Source organism: Festucalex cinctus, chromosome 1, assembly GCF_051991245.1.
Source record: "Festucalex cinctus isolate MCC-2025b chromosome 1, RoL_Fcin_1.0, whole genome shotgun sequence".
Classification (NCBI taxonomy): domain Eukaryota; kingdom Metazoa; phylum Chordata; class Actinopteri; order Syngnathiformes; family Syngnathidae; genus Festucalex; species Festucalex cinctus.
The window spans coordinates 39,543,641-39,566,111 of NC_135411.1; the positions used below are offsets into that span (position 1 = coordinate 39,543,641).

A 22,471-nucleotide genomic window follows, 5' to 3' on the forward strand; every position below is an offset into this window, starting at 1 on the left:
TGCAACTGCAGTTACAGTGCGTCCCTGCCGAGCTCAATCAACACAGCTGGAGCCATGTGTTGAGCGATATCGGCTCAGGCTGGAAGTGGCAAGCAAATTAGGTGGAGGTGGCCGCCTCTGAATTTTGTACACAGGAAAAACCCTTTATGTTTCTTACTACTACGACGACAGTGACAGTAGTGTAACAGTCATGAAATTACAGAAATGCTCCAATTTATATTTTAAGTTGCATGAGGTAACCTTATGAATTTAAAGGCAATGTTAACAATTCAACTTCTTTTGTAAGCGTAGATAAATCACACTTCCCTGTTATCGATAGTTTCCAAGCATTAGCAGCATTGCTGAGTTGGTGTCATTTTGTTGCAGTTTTGGTTCTTGGAGTGGAATGATTGCATGATGATGATTAATTGAATGATTGTATGATTGTATTCATCATTCTTGCACTACATGAGATTGCACTATAGGCTGTAAAAACTTTTGACTTTAAAAAAAAATAAAAAAATCTCCGTTTTGAGTTTACAAAATGATTATTATGGGAATCTTATTTTTTGGGGGTGAAATAGAAGTGAAAGTCATCTTCCTGCGATGTGCTTCTAATAAGTTAGTGCGGGTGGTCATCACTTTAATGGAATTTTGATTTTTTTTTTTCCAGGCTACATCTACAGTTGAGGTTGACATGGAGAGGGCAGAGAAGCTGCAGGTCACCAGAGATGACTTCTTGGGATCCCTTAACAACGACATTAAACCAGTGAGTATCATCTCTTTTTCAATTCAGATCCTCGGATGCAGATTACAATTTCATTATTGCCAAATAATTCCTCTTGTTTTCCTAGGCATTTGGTACAAACCAGGAGGATTACTCCAGCTACATCATGAATGGCATCATCAAATGGGGTGACCCAGTTACACATGTCCTCGATGATGGAGAGTTGCTGGTACAGCAGACCAAGAACAGTGATCGCACACCATTGGTGGCTGTGCTGCTGGAGGGTACGCGTTTGCGTCAAAATAATGTCAAGATGAGCAACTTAAATCTCCACCTTAAAAAAAGACTAATCTCCCATTTAGAGGAATCGTCACAATTAAATAAGAAGAAATGTGACATCATGAAGTTCACAAAATTAGCTCTGTCGTACCTTATTCAGTAAAAGATGCACATAATCTGGTAATCCACAGCCTCAAACATCAGTACACTTGTCTCACTTGTCAAACCCACCTCCAGGTCCTCCCCACAGTGGAAAAACAGCATTGGCAGCCAAGATTGCGGAGGACTCACAGTTCCCCTTCATTAAGATCTGTTCCCCAGACAAGATGATTGGACACTCAGAGATCTCGAAGTGTCAGGCTATCAAAAAGGTTAGTGTCGCGCTGTTTGCCAATTGTCAGCAAACATATCAAATGTTTCGCAACTTGAGCGAAAGAACCCAAACACAAAAGAGAAATTCTGAGGCAGTAAAATGAATCTGAGCAAGCAACCCACCAAATAATCGAAGAGACATCAAGCTTGCCACAAATTTCCCTGGTTTATGTTAAATAGCTGTTCAAACTGTTAAGGCCTCAGTATGCTTCTGCGAGAGGCTCGCGTGGAGGCGTTACGGCGTAGCTCCGCTCGTGCGTTTGCCTTCCGACTTGTGCGCAATACACATCGGTGTCTGCTGGAGTTTCACACCAAGTCCCGCTGTCGCTATGGCTGGGCCGCCACAGAGTGGCGATTCCTCTGCATTTTATGACGGATTCAGGAAGTTCAATTTAATTCAGAAACACGAAACAAAGCCGGGGGGAGAGTAAGTTCATCGCCGTGGCAATTAATTATTGCCAATTTGCACCGGTGTCGGCCGTAAACTCGCCAAAACACAACAGCCGTGCGCTTAGCGAACACAGTTTTTTTTGTTTTTTGTTTTTTAAGTTGTTGTTGTTTTCCGCCTCTCGTCCCAGGCCCATATCCACATGCACAGCCGTGGTCTCCGAGCAGGAAGTCGATTTGCGCCGCCAGTTGCCTTCACGGAAACTATCTGGGCGGGGGGAGGAGAGAGAGAGAAAAAAAAAGAAAAAACGCCATCGAACGGACTAATCAGAAGCGAGCTACGCCCCGCCATCTACGGCGTTCAAGGATTGGCGACGTGTGCACCGCAGCCGGCCACGAGCGACGCGGCACTTAAAATTTATGGCTCGCGTCGATCATGTGACCTACGGCGTTCATCAACGCAAGAGCAAACGTGGAGGCATAAATTAGGCTTTACACTTTTATGCCTATTCATTTCCTCGAAAGGTTTATGATGCACTTTTCTAAGAAAAAAGATTCTTAGGAAAGATTGAATATGATAGTATTGTATTTAAAAAAAATAAAATAAAAAAAATATTGTATTAAATGAAATACATTCTGTTCCTGTTTATGCAATATAGGCAATCAGGTTGTTCTGGGTGTTGCTACCTTATCTTACCAAACAATGAACCTAAAACAAAGATATCTATTGAACCGGGATTTTCAGTGTATTGTTTACACCGCTAGCTATTATACAGTTACTCTACAGTCACTTTTATAACCACTGCCCCACTGAGAGCAAAGTTAACTACAGTGTGGCCCATGGTGAAAATAAATTTGTCACCCCCCAGTGCAAACAGTGACATAAAATCAACAAATTACTATTGAGCAGAAAAAAAAAATAAAATGTTTTCTCTGTATGTTAGGTCTTTGATGACGCTTACAAATCCCAGCTCAGCTGTGTGGTGGTTGATGACATCGAACGTCTGCTTGACTATGTCCCAATCGGACCGCGATTCTCCAATCTGGTTCTTCAAGCCTTGTTGGTACTCCTGAAGAAAGCACCTCCCAAGGTCGGCGTTCACTTATCTCTAACTTACACGTTATGCACTGTATACAACCCAACAAGCTACAACATTGTGATGTCTACTTGCGCAATCTAGCAGGATCAAATACAAGAGCTGTAGTTATGATTTTGTGTTTGCAAAGTTTGGATGGATGGATGGATGGATGGATGGATGGATGGATGGATGCATATATGGACTTGTGTGTCAAAGGAGTGCTGTAATTGATTTCTTCTTCAGGGTCGGAAGCTGCTCATCATTGGCACCACCAGCAGAAAGGACGTCCTACAGGAGATGGAGATGTTGGATGCCTTCAGCACCACCATTCATGTCCCAAACATCTCGACCGGGGAGCAGCTTGTTGATGCTTTAGAGGTATTAAACAAAGTCACGCGAACACTTGAGTGAATTATGCACGCTTTAGCCGAGAGCAACTGTCATACATGCGCATGACAGTGAAACATACACAAATGAATTAAGCTTGGTTTGCAGTAATCTATTTGATGCAATGCCAATTTGCTTCCTGTACTGTCACGTTCAAAGCATTCTGCTTTGAAGATTCTTCATGTCTGACTGACATTTTGCACATCTTTTTTTTTTTTTAATGCAGCTGTTGGGGAGCTTCACAGACAAAGAGAGGGCCAGCATCGCACATCAGCTCAAAGGAAAGCGAGTTTGGATCGGCATTAAGAAACTTCTTGTGCTTATCGAGATGTCACTGCAGGTACATGCGATACTGATAGGACATTATCATGACTAGTGAACTTGTTAGTCTTTCATATTCGTATAGAAAATATGCCATAGTGGCAAAGTGTTCCACAATCACCCAATAATAATAATGATAATAATAATAACAATAATAATAATAATAATAATAATAACAGCAATAATAATAATAATAATAATAAGGTATTATTATAATACCATACAATAATAATAATAATAATAATAATAAGGTATTATTATTATTATTATTATTATTATTATTATATAAATGGGCTGTACTGTCGTTATTACAAATATCCATCCATCTAAAAAGTTTGAAATTAGGATTTCAATGAGTGTAACTTTTAATTGCATTTAGCTTTGAAAAGTTGTTTTTGTAATGTAAAGGAGCTATTCTTCGTCCTCAATTTCAGGTAAGGATTTGGAGTGTAAACAATGATTGATTATTTTATTTGAACATAAAACCTAGAAACAGAGATGATCAATTAAAAAAAGAAAAAATGAAATCAAAAAATGAAGCAGCATACATTTCACACATACAATTTACTGTACATGTTCAAAAATTAGCAGCAAGAAATAAATAAAACATATCTAGATATGTTTTATTTATTAAATAAATAAAAATCTTAATTTTATGATGCAGTTCAGTGCGCCTAAAAGCTATTTAAATACCATTTATCATTCTAGAATCTTCTTCTTGTTCTTTATATATGGTACTTACTTAATATATACTATTACTTACATACATACTGTATATTGCTGGCGTCGGGCCAAAACCTTGTACCTCCAAAATCATCACTTTATAAAAATGACGCCCACACATGTGGACTGGCTAAAAGTATATATATTTTTTTTTTTTTGTGGGGAAAAAAAACGTGAAATTTGCCAAATTGTGACTTTTGGCCTATATTGGGGGGGTTTCTTGACTTCAAAAAACAAATCAAGACACAGTTTTATTACAAAACTCAAGCTAACACAACTAAACACTGATGACACGTTTAGATAATTAGATGATTATTTTCTTTTCACTGTGGATTTTACTTGGCTCAGCATCTCACTTTATTGTCTCTAGATGGACCAAGACTACAGAGTGACCAAGTTCCTGTCTCTGTTGCGAGATGAGGGAGCGTGAGTATACTCACAAAAAAAAAAATCCACACAAAGCATCAGCAACACCCTTCAGTTTAAACCATATTGTTTTTTTTTGGTTTTTTTTTAATCATCTATTTTTTTCCATTACTGTCTCCATCATGTGTGAACGTTTGTGCCTGTTTGTATCACTACAACTGCAAGTGCCTTTCTTCACCTTTCGTTTTATTTTGCATCAGGTTGAATGAAGGAAATCATATCCGAATTTAAGCTGCCAGTCAGTGGTTCCCACTGTTCACTGGTAAGGCCAACAACAAATGAGACAAATGCATTTGGAATCTTTAAGATAGAATAATGCAAATCAGCCATTAGAATCGTATCCCTACTAGATATTCTTCTCCAGTGTTGATTGTAGTAACTCATATCTCACCCTTTTCATATTCTAAAGCAAGACTATGTCATTAAAAAATACCACTGTAGGCATGAAGAAAGCTGAATCCTGATAGTAGAATGTCACCATTAAGTGCAGGCAAACTTTTCTTTGCTAATGCTACCTAACGATTTCTATACATGCTGAGATTCGCATGCATTAAAGCAACAGTAAGGAACTTTCAGTTTTTGTTGATTATGGCACCCCCATGTGGACAAAAGGGGTAGTGTTATGCCTTTAGGTAGACCACATTTCCCATGAGGACCAGTACAAAGTGAGCTCATGCCAGTGAGTGAAAGCCGGCCAACGTTGATCCTTGACTGTCCTTTTATCTGAGTAGTCTCCCGTTTTCTTTTTTGTCTTCTCAGACAGCTTCTCTCATGACAGCAGTAATCGAGTGTGACGTCCAAATTGGCTTCCGTCTTTGTAACTAATGGGGTTTGGGGGAAGTGACATATGACATAAAGCAGTCAGCACACTTGTAGTTTTTGTGTGGCAGGGTTCCTGCCACCCTCCTGAAAGTTGTCTTGTGCCAGTAGAAGTGATACAGACTGCTCAGGCCATGATAAATATACACTCTAACAACATTTGGGTAAAAAAAAAAAAAAAACTGGGTCAAAAATGGACTGAATCAACTTTTTGACCCCAAAAAAGGGTCAAATTAGTATAAATTAGTAACCTACGAAGCAACCCATTTTGGGGGGTTGCTTTGTGGGTTATACATTTGACCCAACTTTTTGTGTTAATTAAATAACCCAATAGAATTGGGTCAAAAAAAGAACTGACCGACTCTGAGTTATTGAACCCAAAAAGTTAAATCACAAAAAGATTTATTTAACCCCAAAAGTTGGGTGAAATTAAATTAAGAAACCGAATTTTGGTGGTTATTTTGTGGAGGTATTTATTTGACCCAACTTTTTAGTTAATTGAATAACCCAATTGAACTGGGTCAAAAATGAACTGACCACACTTTTTGAGTTATTTAAGACAAAAAGTTGGATCAAATTAAATTAACTTAAACAATTTTTTTTTCATTTGACCCAACATTTTGGGTAAATTGAATAAACCAAAAAGTTGTGTCAGTCCCTTTTTGACCCAATTTGGATTATTTTTTATCCAACTCGTTGTAAGTCAATGTTTCATCAGTAGACTTGTGAAAATATTTAATGAAGGTTGAAAAGTTCCTTAGTATTGCTTTAAAGATGAATTGAGACAATTGATCAGACGGGCTTGCTTTAAAATAGCCTTTTTTCCTCATGTCCTTGGTCTGTTTTGCGTATTTCTTTCATCCATGAACGTCATGCTGAAATGTTTTCTACTTTTTCTGTGTGTTTGGAGAGGTGGGGTTTGGTAAACTAAAATTCATGCTTTTACAGGCAATAAAGAACACAAACTACTCTTAAAGTTTCTCACATTTGGAAATGTATAGATTATTATTTTTTTTTTGCAATGCCATTCATGAAATGCTACATGTGTTTGGCCGTTTAATGTAGTCGGACCTTGTAAACTGCAACCAGACATTCTTATTTTCACCCAGAATCGCCCATGTCTACTTCTGTATTACAGTGATCGCAGCTTTTATGAGTAGAGTGGCTTCAGAAATGCAACAACTATTTCATTGTCAACCATCCACAAACAGGATGCAATGAGGAAGAGGAGAAGAGGAAGAAGAGGCGATCATATCTGTTAACCAAGTCATTCCTCTGTCCATCTTTCTAAATACACATCTGGTAAAAGACGCTATACGATCCCCCTTCTCAGCATGTTTCTATAGGCAATATGATCCTTGTATCACTGCCCATGTGTCATCCCCATCACCAAAGTATATTTGTCGTCATATCACTGCAATCTACGGGAAGTTGTACTGTTATTAAATTGTTATCTGTAAAAAATATTGCAATAGATGATTGTAAACAAAAAATTATGTTTTGTGCATTGTGCAAAAAAAAAAAAAAAAAGCTATATATGTTTTGAGCTTCTTGTGTAGATTGTTGTATTTGTTATTGTCTTGCTAAATTATAGTCAGTATGATACTGTATGTACAAACAGTAACAAGGCAGTACAAAGAGAATACAACTAAAATGGATACAAATACAGTGCAGATTATTTGCTTTGTGGACCATCAGAGGATTGTAGTGACCATGTAGTGGCTAAGAAAAAAGTACTTTATTCCATGTGTAAATGTTAAGCCTTTAATTCTCTGTAACTTGTCCATGGCTTAAGGTCAAAGTAAGGCCATCTTAAGCCCCATGTACATCGTATATATAAACACAGGCAGCAGTATATTGAGAATCATTTAAATGATCCAAGTTCTTTCCAGATTATGTATATCGACAGACTATTACAGTATGATTTGTTATCCTTTGTGGTTCCGGTGATCATGACTTGGTCAGGTTAGTTATAGTGGAAGTGAATGTCGGATTGTTGATTGTCTGTTGCGTGAAGTTTAGTAAAAAGCTAGTGTAGCTTTGGCGTTGTCAGTGTTCAATACAAAAAAAAAAACATCTGCGCATGTATGATCAATGAAACAGCAACTCAACAAAAATACTACAAAACAAAAATAGTACTTGATGGTTCTTCATGGAAGCTTGAGCTTATGTCTACTTGTGTGCATGTGTTAGAGCCTAAATGATGTATGCATATGAATGTGTATATTATATACACATGGTGGCTAAATTGTACCGAGAACAAAATTGATCATGCTCTCAATATTTTGTTGTACAAACTTTTGAGGCAATCATCTTGTGACACTGGACACATTTAAATTCAGAGTTCACAGATTAAATATTGTAGAGTTGTTTTTTCTTTTCTTTTCTTTTTTTTTAACATAAGTGCACAAACAAACAAGCATAATACATTTTGTACCACTTGTACAAAATAACAACAACAGCAACAACATTGTAGCTGCTTTGAAAAAAAGGGGTTAATTATCTGGGGCTGCTTTGCTCAGTAAAGGATGCTTTGAATCTGAGCAGGGTATCATGAAATCTGAAGAATATCAATACATTCGAGAACTGAATCTGCTGCTCAGAAAGTTGAGTCCAGTGATTGCCTCATATGGTAGTGAAACGATGTATTAATGGCATGACATCAATTTTGTCAATGCTACAGTAGTTTTATTAGTCGTTTTGTTTTGTTTTAAGAATTCTTTTGGAACTGACAACAACAAAAACAATGGCTGTATATCCATTTTGTTACTACTTAGTACTTTTTTTTATTATTACTTTTGTCAGTTATTACAGTGACCATTGTGGGATTGTCTTTCATTAATGGAAGGGTAACGTTAAGCCAATACACAGAGTTGTGTATGCGTGATGACCAATTTACCACGTGAATCAGTTAGTGTTTACTTTATTGTCTCTTCCCCCTCATGAATTGTTTACTGCCCAATATTTTTGTTTCGTTCTAACTGTTGAAAATGTGTGTTTGTGTGCGTGTGTAAATATATATATATATTCTATTTCCAGATGTATTATTGCAATAAAAAGCACAGATGCACAGAAAAAAAAACCTGCTGTGTATTACTTGTTTGTTGATGGAGTCCAGGACTGGGTTGGCACAAGTTATCGGCCCTGGCATTTTGACTTCGGCCAGCCCAGCCCGATTCCTGGCCACCATTGGCTACCACGTAGCTCTGCCACTGATGTAGTGGTTCAGTTTATTTACTCTCTATATTGTACATTGATGAATGTGCTGCTCCTTCTAAATTGAGAAGGGTAAAATGGAGGACAAATAATTATTAAACAGCACCACATCAGCCACAAAAGACACCGACCCACCGGGCATCTGCCCTGTATGCCAGCTGGCCAGTCCAGCCCTGATGGGAATCTGTTCCAGCTGAAATAGGCCAAGTTTTGGGGGAAGTCAAGTCCTTGATGACCCGTCACTCAAGCACAGGCAGAATACGGAAACCCAGACACGACTCTACCATTTGTTTGTGATGCAAACAAGCAAAAAATGATAATGTGTCATATTTTGTGTGATCCTGGTAACGAACACATTTCAAACAACATGCTATTTGTTGTGGCCAAAGTAACAATCCATCTTCTGTACAACTGCTTGTCCTCACTAAAGTCACAGGTAAGCTGCAAAGCTGAAGCCCATCCCAGCTGACGAAAGGTGAGAGGGAGGGGTGCACCCTGGACTGGTTGTTGTTGTATTGAACATCGACAAACAACCATTCACACATACCATACTGTAAATGGCCAATTTAGAGTTTTTATTGAACCCATCATGCATGTTTGTGGGGTGTGGGAAGAAGTTGGAGTAGACACCCCAAAAACATGCAAGCTCGATGAGGATAATTCGGTAGTTGTGGTTTACAGCCAGTGTGCAATTAACTCGTTCACACTCTGATATAATTTCATTCCGATTTTACTTCCAGTGGAATAGTCATTGGTGATCCATAACAAAACATGACATTTGCTAATTCTGGTTCAGATTTTTCACAACCATTTGTTGCTACGCAAAATTTGTCGGCCAAAATCATTTTTTCCCTCATAAACAGTTTGGTATTCCTTGGCAACGAGAGGCAGAAAGGCAGCTTTCCACATGTTACAGCACACAAAATAAACATATTGGTGTGTTAGTAGCAAAACGTAATCATTACAAGATTAGTCTAACAATAAATGTGGTCTTTTAATATATATATATTTTTTTAAATGTACAATCACACAAAAATCAAAGTCCATGTCCATTCTGAATCCTTTCTGTCACCTGTTTCACCTCACCCATGAAAGGCAGTTGCTATGTTAACCCTTGTTTTTTCCTCAAGATTCCAATTCCTTCTTTTCAGCTCGCTGGTAACTAGAGATAGATATTCCAGGATGGTCTCAGCAGAGGTAGTGAAGCCAAGGATGCAAGTGAGCATGATGCTAATGATTGATGCCTCATTGGTCGCATTTCCTGTACCTGATTGTTTATCACCAGGTGTGGTGGTTTATCAAAGACCAAATTAGATGTAGCCTACAAGATGGGCCTGAGAGAGATTTTTTCCCCCCCTTTCACAGTTAATATTTCTAATACTTTATACATACCACTGTCAAGGTTATACCGGTAGTTAAAGGGATTAGTGAAAAAAAAAAAAATGCAAACTGTAGCCTTTGCTATTTCTAACCACTGTACATATACAATACTTTTTCTTAGCCCATCTGTCAGATTAATTAAAAAAACTAAAACACTTTGATCAGTGAGCACAAAAGTTTGCCCGCCCCTGGCCCAGTTTTGTAATTGCCGTTGCTGGGCAAAATGTAGTCTCATGTCTCTTTAAATCAGCCGGCATTCCTCCTCGCTCCACCGCTAGAGAGCAGCCGTGAGCCTCGTGACGAAAACATCCACGGAGCACAGCCGAGGCAACCGTGCTCTGTCCTGACCCGCATTCGGCCGCAATGACAACAGGCATGGAGGAGGACGCAGCGCGCATACACGGATACTGGCAGTGGCTTTGACAGTTGCGGGCACACACGACGCCAGTCCGCGAAGGGAAGTGGGCCAGCTGGGAGAAGCTTGGACGCCTTTTTGAGACGGTAAATGCTCCTGCATTAGCTGTCACCACCTATTTGTTCCGTGTTTCTCGCTGCCTTTTAGCCGGCATTACCTCGTCGGCGTCGCCGAATTGTAGAAGGTTCTGGAGGCGGTTACACAGATCTGAGTGTTGGTCTTACGTGGAGTCCACCTTGTAGAGAACATTTAAGTGACGGCCGCGGTGCTTACATAGGACCACGGTGCAAGGTGAGCGCTGTCCTTATGTCAACCCGGGCCGGCCTGCCCTTCCCCTCTACGGTAACATGACCTATAAACGTGAATGTATACAAGCCTGGACTGCGTAGGCTCCATGAACTCATTCCCCTTTCCTACTTTGTGCTTCTTCATGTGCGTTGAAATGCCTTGACACCGGCATGGGTACAAAGAAGACGGTGTTTTTAGGAAGATAGGTGTGAAATTGGTGATTTGCCTTAAAAATGGCTGAACGCGTTGCCTTTATGGAAGATGGGACGTGGTGTATCTCACCAGTACATCGGTGCAATGTAATGCAGTCCAAGTCTACATTTCTAGGCTGATTTGTTGACAGTGTCACAAAAGTAACCTGTGTTTTTCTTCCATTGGGCAACATTATAGATAGTTTGCCATTTGTGTGTAAATGGTCATAGAACAGTAATACACAAGTGTTGTAGAGTGGGAACAACACTTGATATACTGTAATTTAATGCTGTCCACTTTGTTCTGCCAAACCCAGTACAGTGCATACTATACACAACTGACAAACATTATGGCAACTTGTCCATTGCACCAGGCCCGTCTGCAGAAAGAAATTACAGGGGTCGTGACATTTTTTCCCCACACTTCTTCAACCTAAATCAAATTTTCTTCAGGCTGAACAGTGGCGCTGTGACAACTGCAAAAGTGCTCAGAAATATTTTCTGTCACTTAAAAGTTGCAGTTCATCATGAAATCTAAAAGACAAACGAAAAACAATGGTGCATTTATTCAACTCAAAAGTTCATTAGCAACAAATTTGAACACCTTTTCTATATTGTCGACAACTATGTCCAAAGGAATCTGACTCTGTGACCCAGCCCCTTTTTCTGAGAGTGGCGAGCAGTTGTCTTCCTTTGATGGTTGGATATAAGGCTGTACGATACTGACAAAATTTCATAGCTTGTGGTTTTTGTCAGACATCCCTATTCTTTCGTCTTCGAATCAGCATGAGACTTTGCATCGTTTCAGTGTTTTATGGCGTCTGCGTTAGGAGTGTGACAATATATCGATATCGTGATAAATCGTGATACTTGGTTTCCCGATAGATTATCGATACACCTACGCAAGTATCGCAATATTTGTAGTTAATATACAGACAGCCACTATAACGGCTCCATTATTCATTATTTATTGAGCAATTACTTGGCAGGCCGCTAGGGGGAGCACCTCATAAGAGTGGCGGGGAAATGTATGGAAGTCTTCAGGCGAAGAAGACTCATGAGCTTACTTGGTGTAAGATATTTATCGGTCTAGCAACTGACTCTGTTTTGCATATGTTTCTATGAAAAATGTCTATTATATCTTCAATTTTAACATTTTAAAACATTTTATGTTTTGACTTTTTGAAGCACACAATTTCTGAGGAAGAGTAATATTGATTTAATTGGATTCAATATTTAAGTAATTTTATTTATTTACTTTTGCAATGTTACACAAAAAATGTGTCAGTTTATAAAATGAAACAATTGACTGTGTAACTGACTGACATGTTGCATGACAATAGTGTTTAAAAAAAGACACAAATTTGTTCACAGAAAGTTGTCTCTATTAAAAGACATTTGTATTTGTTTAAAAAAAAATACACTAAAGTACTCACTGAAGACGACACCAGTTTTAATATTGTGTATCAGTGATGGTACAAAAACAATTTCCTCATTGAAAAAACATCAGTTTATGTCTTGAGTAGTTTTATTGTGGATTTATTACCTGACCAATATATCGATAATCGCGGTATCGTCATATCGTGCGATAATCGTTATCGTGAGCCTTATATCATATATCGTATTGTATCGTGAGGTATCTAACCTACATGCTGTATTTTGTTATTTTATTGCTAATTTATTTACTTACAAGTATCCACTTCCCCATTTCTCGTTATTAATGTATTAATATTAATTTTATTTACTTATATACTTACCTAATTATTAGGGGTGTTAAAAAAAATCGATTCGGCGATATATCGCGATACTACATCGCACGATTCTCGAATCGATTCAATAATCGGCAGAATCTATTTTTTTTTTTTTTTTTTAGGATTCACACCTTGAGCATGGAAGAATGTTATATGAATGGAACATTAAGCCTTAATATTTTATTTTAATGCTGTTCAAACATGAAACAGATTACAACCTCTATAAGACTGAAATTTCAGATAAATAAATAATACATTTTCATATAAATCTTACACTCTACAAGCTTACTGATTAGTATTTTCTAAATTTGAATGAAAAAAAAATCGCAACAATCGACTTATAAATTCGTATCGGGATTAATCGGTATCGAATCGAATCGTGACCTGTGAATCGTGATACGAATCGAATCGTCAGGTACTAGGCAATTCACACCCCTACTAATTATGATACTAATTAATTTTATTTTGTGTAATTTCATTTGACTTGCCTCAACTGCAGGACTGATAGGGCTAAAAGAAAACTGAGCAAAATATTAATCTAAAAGGATCATGTCTAAAGTGCATTGTTTATAAGAATTTGGTCATGAACTTTTTCCTTTTTCATCCATCCCTCTATCCATTTTCTTGACCGCTTATGCAATGTGATAAATAATTTTATCCTGCAACATAAGTTGTTGTTGTTGTGCCTGCGTGCATGTGTGGGTCTGTTTAACCGCATCACTGTGTGTGTTGTTCGACAATGTTGTCCATGCATGTGTGTGTGCCTTGACGGATTACAATAAGTTTACCACTCATCTAGGCATGTTGTAACGTGAGAGCTCAAAGGAATTCCAATGATGTCACCTGTTTCAGTCTGCGTAGTAGTTTGAAGTTTTGTGGCCCCCATTAGAATATGTCGCTTTGCATCATTTTTTTAAATCCACAAAAAGGCAGCCGCAGACGCCGCTTGCTACATAAATATGATGTGGGCGGTTATTCGGCCGGCGGGCAAGCGCACGCTGGCTAACCAGGAAGTAGATTTGTGTGTCAGAGGACATGCGTGTGACCGCCCACCGTGTACCCCGATTGTCATTGGCTAGCTTTAGCTGTCAATCAAAGCCCAACTTGAAAGGAAGTATATGGTTGGTTGGCAAGCCATGCTGTACTTGAAGCCGAAGCAACACAAGTGTATGTGACTGACAGGAAAAACAGATTGCCGAGTTCTCTCAAACCAGCTTCCAACCCAGGGTGGGCATAGCTGACTGCCAGGGCAGGCACAGCCCCCTAAAGCACGCCCATGCCGCCGGGTCCGCCTTGCACCACTCCGATAAATACTGAGAGCTGTTATTAATAATAGGCTTACCTCATTTAGAGTCTTTAAAATCTGTGAGACCATATGGATACAAAAGACCCTAATGTTGTTTGAAAGATGGCTTTGATAATGTGTTTAATTATTTTTAATTCTACTACGATAATTCTCTATGGTCGATTTTAGTTTTAGATTTGAGATAGTACTTTTGATACATAAAATTTCCCAAAAAACAAACAATGGACACATAGAAAGACCTATAAATCCCAATATAGCATTAAAATTGCATGAAATGAATGGCGGCGGCACAGTGGAGGAGTGGTTAGCACGTCTGCCTCCCAGTGCTGAGGACACAAGATCAAGTCCAGGCTCCGGTCTTCCTGGGTGGAGTTTGCATGTTCTCCCCATGCCTGCGTGGGTCTTCTCCGGGCACTCCGGTCTCCTCCCACATTCTAAAGACATGCATGGCAGGTTAATTGGGCGCTCCGAATTGTCCCTCGGTGTGCTTGTGAGTGTGAGCGTGAGTGTGAGTGGTTGTTCGTCTCTGTGTGCCCTGCAATTGGCTGGCAACATCTACTGCCCGAAGCCGGCTGGGATAGGCTCCAGCACCCCCGTAACCCTTGTGAGGAGTAAGTGGTTAAGAAAATGGATGGATGGATGGATGGATGAAATGAATGGCAATTTTCTGTTCTTGTAATTTCTCATTTCTAGTTCCTGATCATAAAACGGCCATAAGAGGGCGATTCGCCGTCGCGATTACCATTACCTTGATGACTAATATCAGCCCGATACTGATAACTGTTATAAGTACTAACCCATCCCTACATTTTTTGTTTTTTTGTTTTTAATGTGGCCTGGATTAACCTGTGAGCGGTCCAATCAGTGGGTTTTAGTGATGCTGTGTTGGTTGTGAGCAGTTGTAACGATACTGACATGTCGATATCGATAGCCAGGAAAATGCTCGATACTCTATACCATTTTCGGTACCGCAGGGATAAAAAACAAACAAACAAAAAAACATGAACGTGGGAAGACAACTCAATCTGATAGGTAAGTGTTAATAATACGATAATAATACAAACATGGACATTTCTTGGTGAGGATTTACTGACTCGTTTTCCTTGCTAAATCACGTAGTAATTAAAAAATGAGTTGCTTGCAGACCTGATATGAATCATGCATGTGTTAAACAGCATGAAGTACACAATGTAAGCAAAAGGACCATTGCTGTCGTTTAATTCATCCTAGTGACCACAGGGGGCACTGCAGTACAGTGGTGATGTGCAGGCTGCAAGAAACATTTATTATGGATATGGCATTTTCTCTCAAAGGTAGACATCAAATGATGTACAGATCAAATTGAAACCAATATTTGCAATATGCATGGTGGATAACTATCGATAAATACAGTACAGCATTGAGGTGTAACTTAACTACATTCGAAACTGAACATTATCACCACATAGTATAGAGGCCAACTAACAGTATAAAATGACTTATAGCATGTTGAAGTATAAATAGTAACACATACCAGCCGCTTATATTTGATTTATATTAATGTCATTTGTAAGATGGTTGGTTTTAATAAATTATCTGAAAAGGTGAAAATTATTTACTCAGAATTCATGCAAATGAAATGACACAGAACAAATATCCGCTACATAGGATTTCACCATTTTCAATTGTTCCTTTTTATTTATTATTATTCCATTGAAAAACAGAACAATGGTTGAATTAATGAAAACATGCCAGAGCTGTTTGAAAGTACTTGCAGTACGGTTGTATGTTTACATCGAAAGCTCTAATCTCGGCTTTGCATGCCAGCAGTCAGACATGACCTCCTTTGACGTACATTGCTAACCAAACCCTCCACCCCCTGCCCCCTCCGCCCTGCTGCTCGCAGTGTTTCCATACAGCTTATTGCTGCAAGGCTGCGTTCTGGTTTCTCAGGTTAATGCTTAATGTACAGAGGGTGTTTGTGGAGGGGAGTTGTGGAGAAAAGGGGAGGAGACAGGAAAGCAAACCAGTCTCCTCCCCACCTTCCTCCTTCTGAGAGAAATTAGTTACATAACAGTCTCGGCAGGCTCCACTGCTGCTTGCTTACTTCACAAAGGTGGAGACAGTATGCAGGTGGGGCTCACAATTATCTATCCAGTTTGCCAAGTTAGCAAAATATACTTTTTACCCTTCTGCAGTGTGATTGAAACACATAAGGAAGGTGTTGTACACAGTATTCATAAATCATGCACCATGTCTTGATGATGGTACATTAATGACTACTTTGCAAATGTTTAATCAAGGCCACTGGACTTTTTGTGTTTGTTGAAGACGCTTCACCTATCATCCTTTGCCAGGAAAAAAAAACACGCTATTGCACTGTTTCCTCAAGGATTTTTTTTTCAGCAGCGGGAACGGACGTTACGGGAAACCGTGAAAGTGTACACAAATTACATTTGACTGATTGACTTCTATATTGTGAACATATTAACTTGTAAAAGTTGTAAAAGGTAGCATAAAATCACATTTATAGTTATTACACACTCGTGCATAATACTCCCCCCCCAAAAAAAAATAAAAAAATAAAAATAAAAATAAAAAAATCACCCTTAAAAAGCTTTTTTCCCTTCTGTACCCGTTCTTAATATGATCCCCTAATTTGTTGGCATCCTGATCTGCTGGCCAACATTTTTTTTCCCCCCCTCGAGTGCCAAGTACATTTTAAGTAATTCTGTGCTACTGAGCCCAAAAATGATTTCTCTGAATTGTCTCTAGTTATAGAGATTAACAATTTTGACAATTGATTGATTGATAATTCATTTGGGGATATCAAAAAGGATTGTCGTTTATTCTCTAATATCCGTGAAACAAGGTTGTTGTTTACTGCTATTGACTAATATCCTGGAGGGTTTTTTCCTGAGAGTTTTAGATGAATCTGTCTGCTATAGATTATCTGTCCACTCGTATTTGTAAGAAATTTATTAAAGCTCAATTACTAAAAATATATGTAATATTGAAAGGCAACAAGAAATTATGATTTTGAATTAATTTTTACAATTTTGTAAAATTCTCCTCTGTAAGTGTGCCTTAACTGTAGTTACAAGTTTGATGTCTTTCTGCCGCCTTGAATTTATTTTCTTTAAAGCATGAAATAAATAAATTAAATCAAATCAAAATAAATCTCTTCCCATAGATTTAATTTTGATCGACAAAGGGACATCAGTAGCAATTTTGCTGGCTTAAACAGCACATCGACACATTGAATCAGCCTAGTTTGTTCAAAAGTGAACGGCCTGCATCAGGCTGTCAACATCGATGTGCGCTGAGTCATTTTTGTCGCTCAAACTACCTGTGATAAATATACCGATAGCTCTCACCATCTTGCTTTTTTAGCGGCTAGCTAGCAACAAGCGGCCAACATTCTAATGTTGCAGCTGGCACTGAATGTTGGCAACAGCCACCGTATTATACAATGTCGGCGTTATTAAGTATTTTTTTTAACATCCTTAAAGAGCGATTGAACTTGATTCAAGGATGATGTTGTGTTACTGATGTGACGTTAGTGTCAAAAGTTTGGAAGGCACCACAACTAGTGACTCAAAAAAAAAAAAACAGTCACGCTGTGACACGCTGCTGTAAACAACTTCAAAATACAAGCGACCAGGGCACGAATTTCAGCGTGTACAGTGTTCCCTCGTTTTCCGCTGGGGTTAGGTTCCAAAAAATACCAGCAATAAATGAAATCCGCGAAGTAGTTAGCTTTATGTTTTACAACTCTTATAAATGTTTTATAAAATCTTATAAATGGCTCTAAAATCCACCGACCGCACAATTTATACACTTTTCTCATTGAGGCATTTACATGTTCTCACATTTCTCTCTTGTTCAAACTTTGACAATGTTCAAACCTTCATAAATTTTATAAAATGGGTATATTACTGTAAAAAAATATGCAAAATTGCACTTAAAAAAAAAATACGCGATACAGCGAGACCGCGTTATAGCGAGGGAAGACTGTATGCATTTGGAAAGATTTTATTTTGAAATTGGCTTCACCACTGGCTGTGTATTCCATCATGGATACATTAGCATGAACAATTGTTCCTGTTTTATGCTGCATTCTTTCTTTTTTCACCCACACACAAACAGGTGAAGTTTCACGTCAAGGAAGGAGTCAAGGAAATGCAGTCAATGGCTCGCTTGTGAATAATATTCTCATTCATCCAGGACATTTCATTCTCATGGCGTTGAATCGATCGCAACTGGACTGTTTTGGTTGTTTTATAAGATTCCATATATCAGCAACATAAAACCAATTTATAACATCTTGACCGGACCATCGGCCGGTTTAAGCTATTTTTAGACCGATACTTTAGTCCGTGTGCCGGGCCACTCGCATCGTTAACCTTAAAACCGGATTTCCGGTTCGAATCGTTTTTTTGTTACACCCCTACTAGATAGCTTTCTTCATTCATAAATATTCAACATAACTTCACGTAACACAACGTACGTGACAGTATGCTGCTATCTCCTACTGAAGTATCTCCTAGTGAACTACTGAACTGTATAAAATGCTTATGAAATAAGATTTAAAAAAACAATAAATGAAGCAACATTATGAGAAGGCAAGTTTGCTGGAGGTCAAAATGGGTTTTGAGGACCAAAATAAAAAACAATTTATCACTGTCCGCCATTTTGGTTTACTTTCAGTTCAAATGCTTTCTGGTCGGAACTGGGAAAAAACAACTCTGATAAATCTGACTTCCGATCGTCAAATGCAGCATTAGCTTTGAATAGTATTGCTGACAGTCTCGACACACGAACAAAAAAAGAAAGAAAAAAAAAGAAATAAAATACATTTGTAGGAATGGCGGGCTAAGATATCGGAGCGGCAGGCTGCCACTGTTTAATAAATGTAGAGAAAAGATTGCTATTGTGACCACCCACATGGGACACCCACTAAGACAGAAATAGGACTCCACACCTACAATTTAGAACTGAAAAAACATTTTGGATTGCATGTCTTCATCAGCCAAGAGAATTCCAAGTGTCTTGATTCAGCCTTTGCATATTACCATGAATTGGATAACTGAGAATTGACACAGACTCACAGTATCGAATCAAGTCGGCTTTGCTGGACACTTACAGTTGTTTTAAGCATGCCACATCTCAGCACTCAGGCATTCACCAGGCAATTATTATTTTTTTGTTTAAACATTTATTAATTTTGTATTGTAAGTGCCTTTTTCCACAAAAACAGCATGTGGGCTACAACAGCCTTTTCCCCTTCTTCTTCATTTCTAATTTAAAGAAAATCGATTTTTGGATATTAAATATCGATTCAATTAATAAATGAGAATCTCGATTAATTTATGAATCGATTTTTTTGGCACACACCTATGGGACAATAGCGACTAATAGCTTGAACGCGCATGACGTCATGCTCAGAGCAAAAGTTAAAGTTTCTGGCCCGACCGCTCCACCATTATTTCACTTTACAGGAAAATAGGGGCAACAGTCATTGTGCCACAGTAGTGCCTTCTGTCCATTATAAAATTTTTAAAGCGTTCGGGTGAAAAATATGGTTATTTTAACACTCCAATTTGAGTCTTAAGTTGCATCATGCCCCTTTAATTGAGGAAAAATTAAGTCTGGACAGAGAGATTTAAATTAGATGAAAAAAATTTTTTGGGCATATGTCGCATTCCAATTTATTCATATAAGAGTAAAAGGGAGTAAGAGTAATTTAGTTTAATTATAGAACTATGAGGTGTGTCATCCACTTGAAACACATTGCAAGTAAATGCATAACACACCCCATAGGTCAGGTGTGCATAGGAGTGAAACAAATAATAGACACACTGAGGGGAGAAAAAATGAGCAAAAAAATCAAATTGCCTCAGTTAATTAATGTGATAAATACAAGAGTTAGCTGCTGAACTTGGCTGAGCCGCCCTAAAAAGCAGTATCTTCCAAAACATGTAAATAGTCTCTAGATCTTATATTATTTAAAATTTACCAATCATTCAACAAGCAAACGTGTTTCCTGTCCATTTTGTAGAGAGCGAGACAGCTATTTTTTCTGAAAGTTTGTATTCCAGTCATCCCAGCGATGTTGAAACTGTTGGATGCCCAGTGCATTGTGAGCACCGAGCAGGCATGTTGTCATGGTGAAGCAGCCATGCCACAACTCTCAGCTCTTTCTCGTGCACTGAGTGAAACAAACACTGGAGGATCTCTTTTGTAGACTGGCCCATGTTGAAGGGGAAAACTTGAAGTTTGTAGTTTTGGGTTTTAAATATTGGGATGGTTGTGGCTCAGCTGGTAGAGTGGGCTAAGTTATCAACTCATGTCAGAGTTGATTTCTTTGTTTTTGCAGTAGTTTGTTTTATTCTACACCTGTGCGAATGGTAAATGTATCTGTAACTGACTTTTCCATTACACCTTCACCATTCGTTAGTGATCCACGATATAAAAAATTTCCACCGATATGATAACCGATAATTTCCTGCTTTGTATGGCCAATACCGATAACCGATAAATTTGTTTTTATATTTAATATAGTCTTCATATAATTTGCGATTTGTGATGTTTTAGTTGCGCTAATTATTACAGTAAACAAATTTGTCTCTTTCAAATGTGTATTTTCTCTATGAAATGGCTAACAAATAATTATACAAAATAAGTTACTTTAAAAATTAATATAGAACTACAACTGGTTTATCTGGAAAAACAAAACAAAACATTCATGTATGTATGCATTATGCAAAAGGTATGCATTTATTCAACCCTAAGTGCAATAGTGCATGAGGATGAGGTAGGTGAACGGTAGGTAAAATTATATGCATTGACATTTGTAAAAAAAACAAAACAAAAGGAAATCAAATAAATAGACAAAAGTGCATACAGGTTTACAGAATTACAAGTATTACAGCAACCTTTGTGGGTGTGTGGCTGGTTATGTAGTTTCCTATGGTCTGGACGGGCCCTGAAGGCAACACAGACTTAAAAAAACAAAAACAAAACATAAATAAATTCATAATTAAATAAGCTACGCACATTAGCGTGGTGTGTTGTGGCTTGGTTATGGCCGACAGTAACTGACGTTAGTTATTTAACTGCTTGGCTTGATCATCAGTATTACTGTTTTGACTGCACTGGGCATAGTAGAGATTTCTTTGAAAACTTACAAGTTAAAAATAAAATAACTTATGACACGCATACTTGAAAACCCCTACGCACCTACTGCAGTGAAACTTACATTTAGTGAAGTCTGTTCTTGTCATCAAGCTGCAGCCGAATATCAGTGACATCATTATACAGGCGGGGAGGGACGCATACTAGAAGAGGTGACAGCTTGGGTGGCTGTAACATGGCTCGCCTCCAAATGTGCTATTAACTTGCAAAAACCCGGTCATCTCCAGAAAAAGGCTGGTTGTCTAGCGCTATAAATGCCATAACTTTGGCGTTAATGGCTTTAATCTTGTTGTTGTTGCTAGCTTGCTGGGGTGTTAGCTTAGCGCCGTTAGCTTAGCGCCATTAGCTGCTGCTTCATGTTATTTCCAAACGGCTGCGCCTGTCCACAAATCCAACATATCCCGCAAGCACATGCAAAATATCTGTCTGTCTGTCTGTCTGTCTGTCTGTCTGTCTGTCTGTCTGTCTATACTGTACTGTACTGTACTGTACTGTACTGTACTGTACTGTACTTCAAAAGTGACACATATTCATTCATTTCAAGATCACTGTGGAAAAAATAAAATGCTTGTCAGTGTTAATTAAATACATAAAAGAAATTATCTGCAGCTGACCCGATATATGTGGAATTTGGTCGACCAGAACTTATTTTGACCACCACTGTGTTTAATAGACCAATGAAAGTACTCTGTAAAGAATTTTTGACTTATGACATTCAGAGAGCTCTTGGAGTGATTTACAAACAGTTGTAATGTATTTCACTTGTTTTAGTGCTGCCGTACACAGATGTCAGATATTGGTGAAGGTTATTTATTTTATTTTTTATTTTTTTTCTTCTTCTTCTTCTTCCCCGACCTGGGATTCCGCCATTACACAGCAACCATAAATTATGACATACAGTTGCTCTTGAAGACATTTTTAAACAACGTTAATTATTGACTTTGTGTAAAAGTAAGTGTGACACCACACCCAAACAAGTTTCATTTGAATTCCCATTACCAACTATGTTCTCATGCTTATGTGAAGAGAAGAGCACATGCGGGAAATATTACAGAATAAAATGTAATATTTATTACGTATAACAAAATGTTTACTACATATTATGAAGGTGAAAGGCTTCACTTCGCTGGCGTTAAACTGCTCTTTTGGACGTCCGCACAAATTGATCCCCGTTCACATTTATGAATTTTCGGCTTCGGGAAACGAATAAAGAATACATCCTTTATATGTGGACGGTTGTAGTGTCTAG

The 22,471-nt window shown here is 38.3% G+C and overlaps 2 protein-coding genes across 8 annotated transcripts in view; both read left to right on the forward strand.

The window, feature by feature from the left end:
- Positions 1–8,580, forward strand: part of LOC144027499 (vesicle-fusing ATPase) — a 54,616-nt gene extending 46,036 nt beyond the window's left edge. For 2 of the 3 annotated variants that reach the window (XM_077535103.1, XM_077535087.1), the window contains 9 exons: positions 653–748; positions 834–990; positions 1,223–1,356; positions 2,689–2,835; positions 3,067–3,201; positions 3,437–3,550; positions 4,625–4,680; positions 4,881–4,942; positions 6,638–8,580. In XM_077535103.1, coding sequence (XP_077391229.1) covers positions 653–748; positions 834–990; positions 1,223–1,356; positions 2,689–2,835; positions 3,067–3,201; positions 3,437–3,550; positions 4,625–4,680; positions 4,881–4,911 — 870 coding nt within the window. In that variant the 3' untranslated portion in view covers positions 4,912–4,942; positions 6,638–8,580. The remainder of the gene's footprint in view (positions 1–652; positions 749–833; positions 991–1,222; positions 1,357–2,688; positions 2,836–3,066; positions 3,202–3,436; positions 3,551–4,624; positions 4,681–4,880; positions 4,943–6,637) is intronic. The other variant, XM_077535093.1, reaches the window with a different exon arrangement.
- Positions 8,581–10,401: 1,821 nt separating this feature from the next.
- Positions 10,402–22,471, forward strand: part of LOC144027527 (thyroid hormone receptor alpha) — an 81,144-nt gene continuing 69,074 nt past the window's right edge. For all 5 annotated transcript variants that reach the window (XR_013285481.1, XR_013285482.1, XM_077535131.1 and 2 more), the window contains exon 1: positions 10,402–10,596. The gene's annotated coding sequence lies outside the window, so the exon portion shown is untranslated. The remainder of the gene's footprint in view (positions 10,597–22,471) is intronic.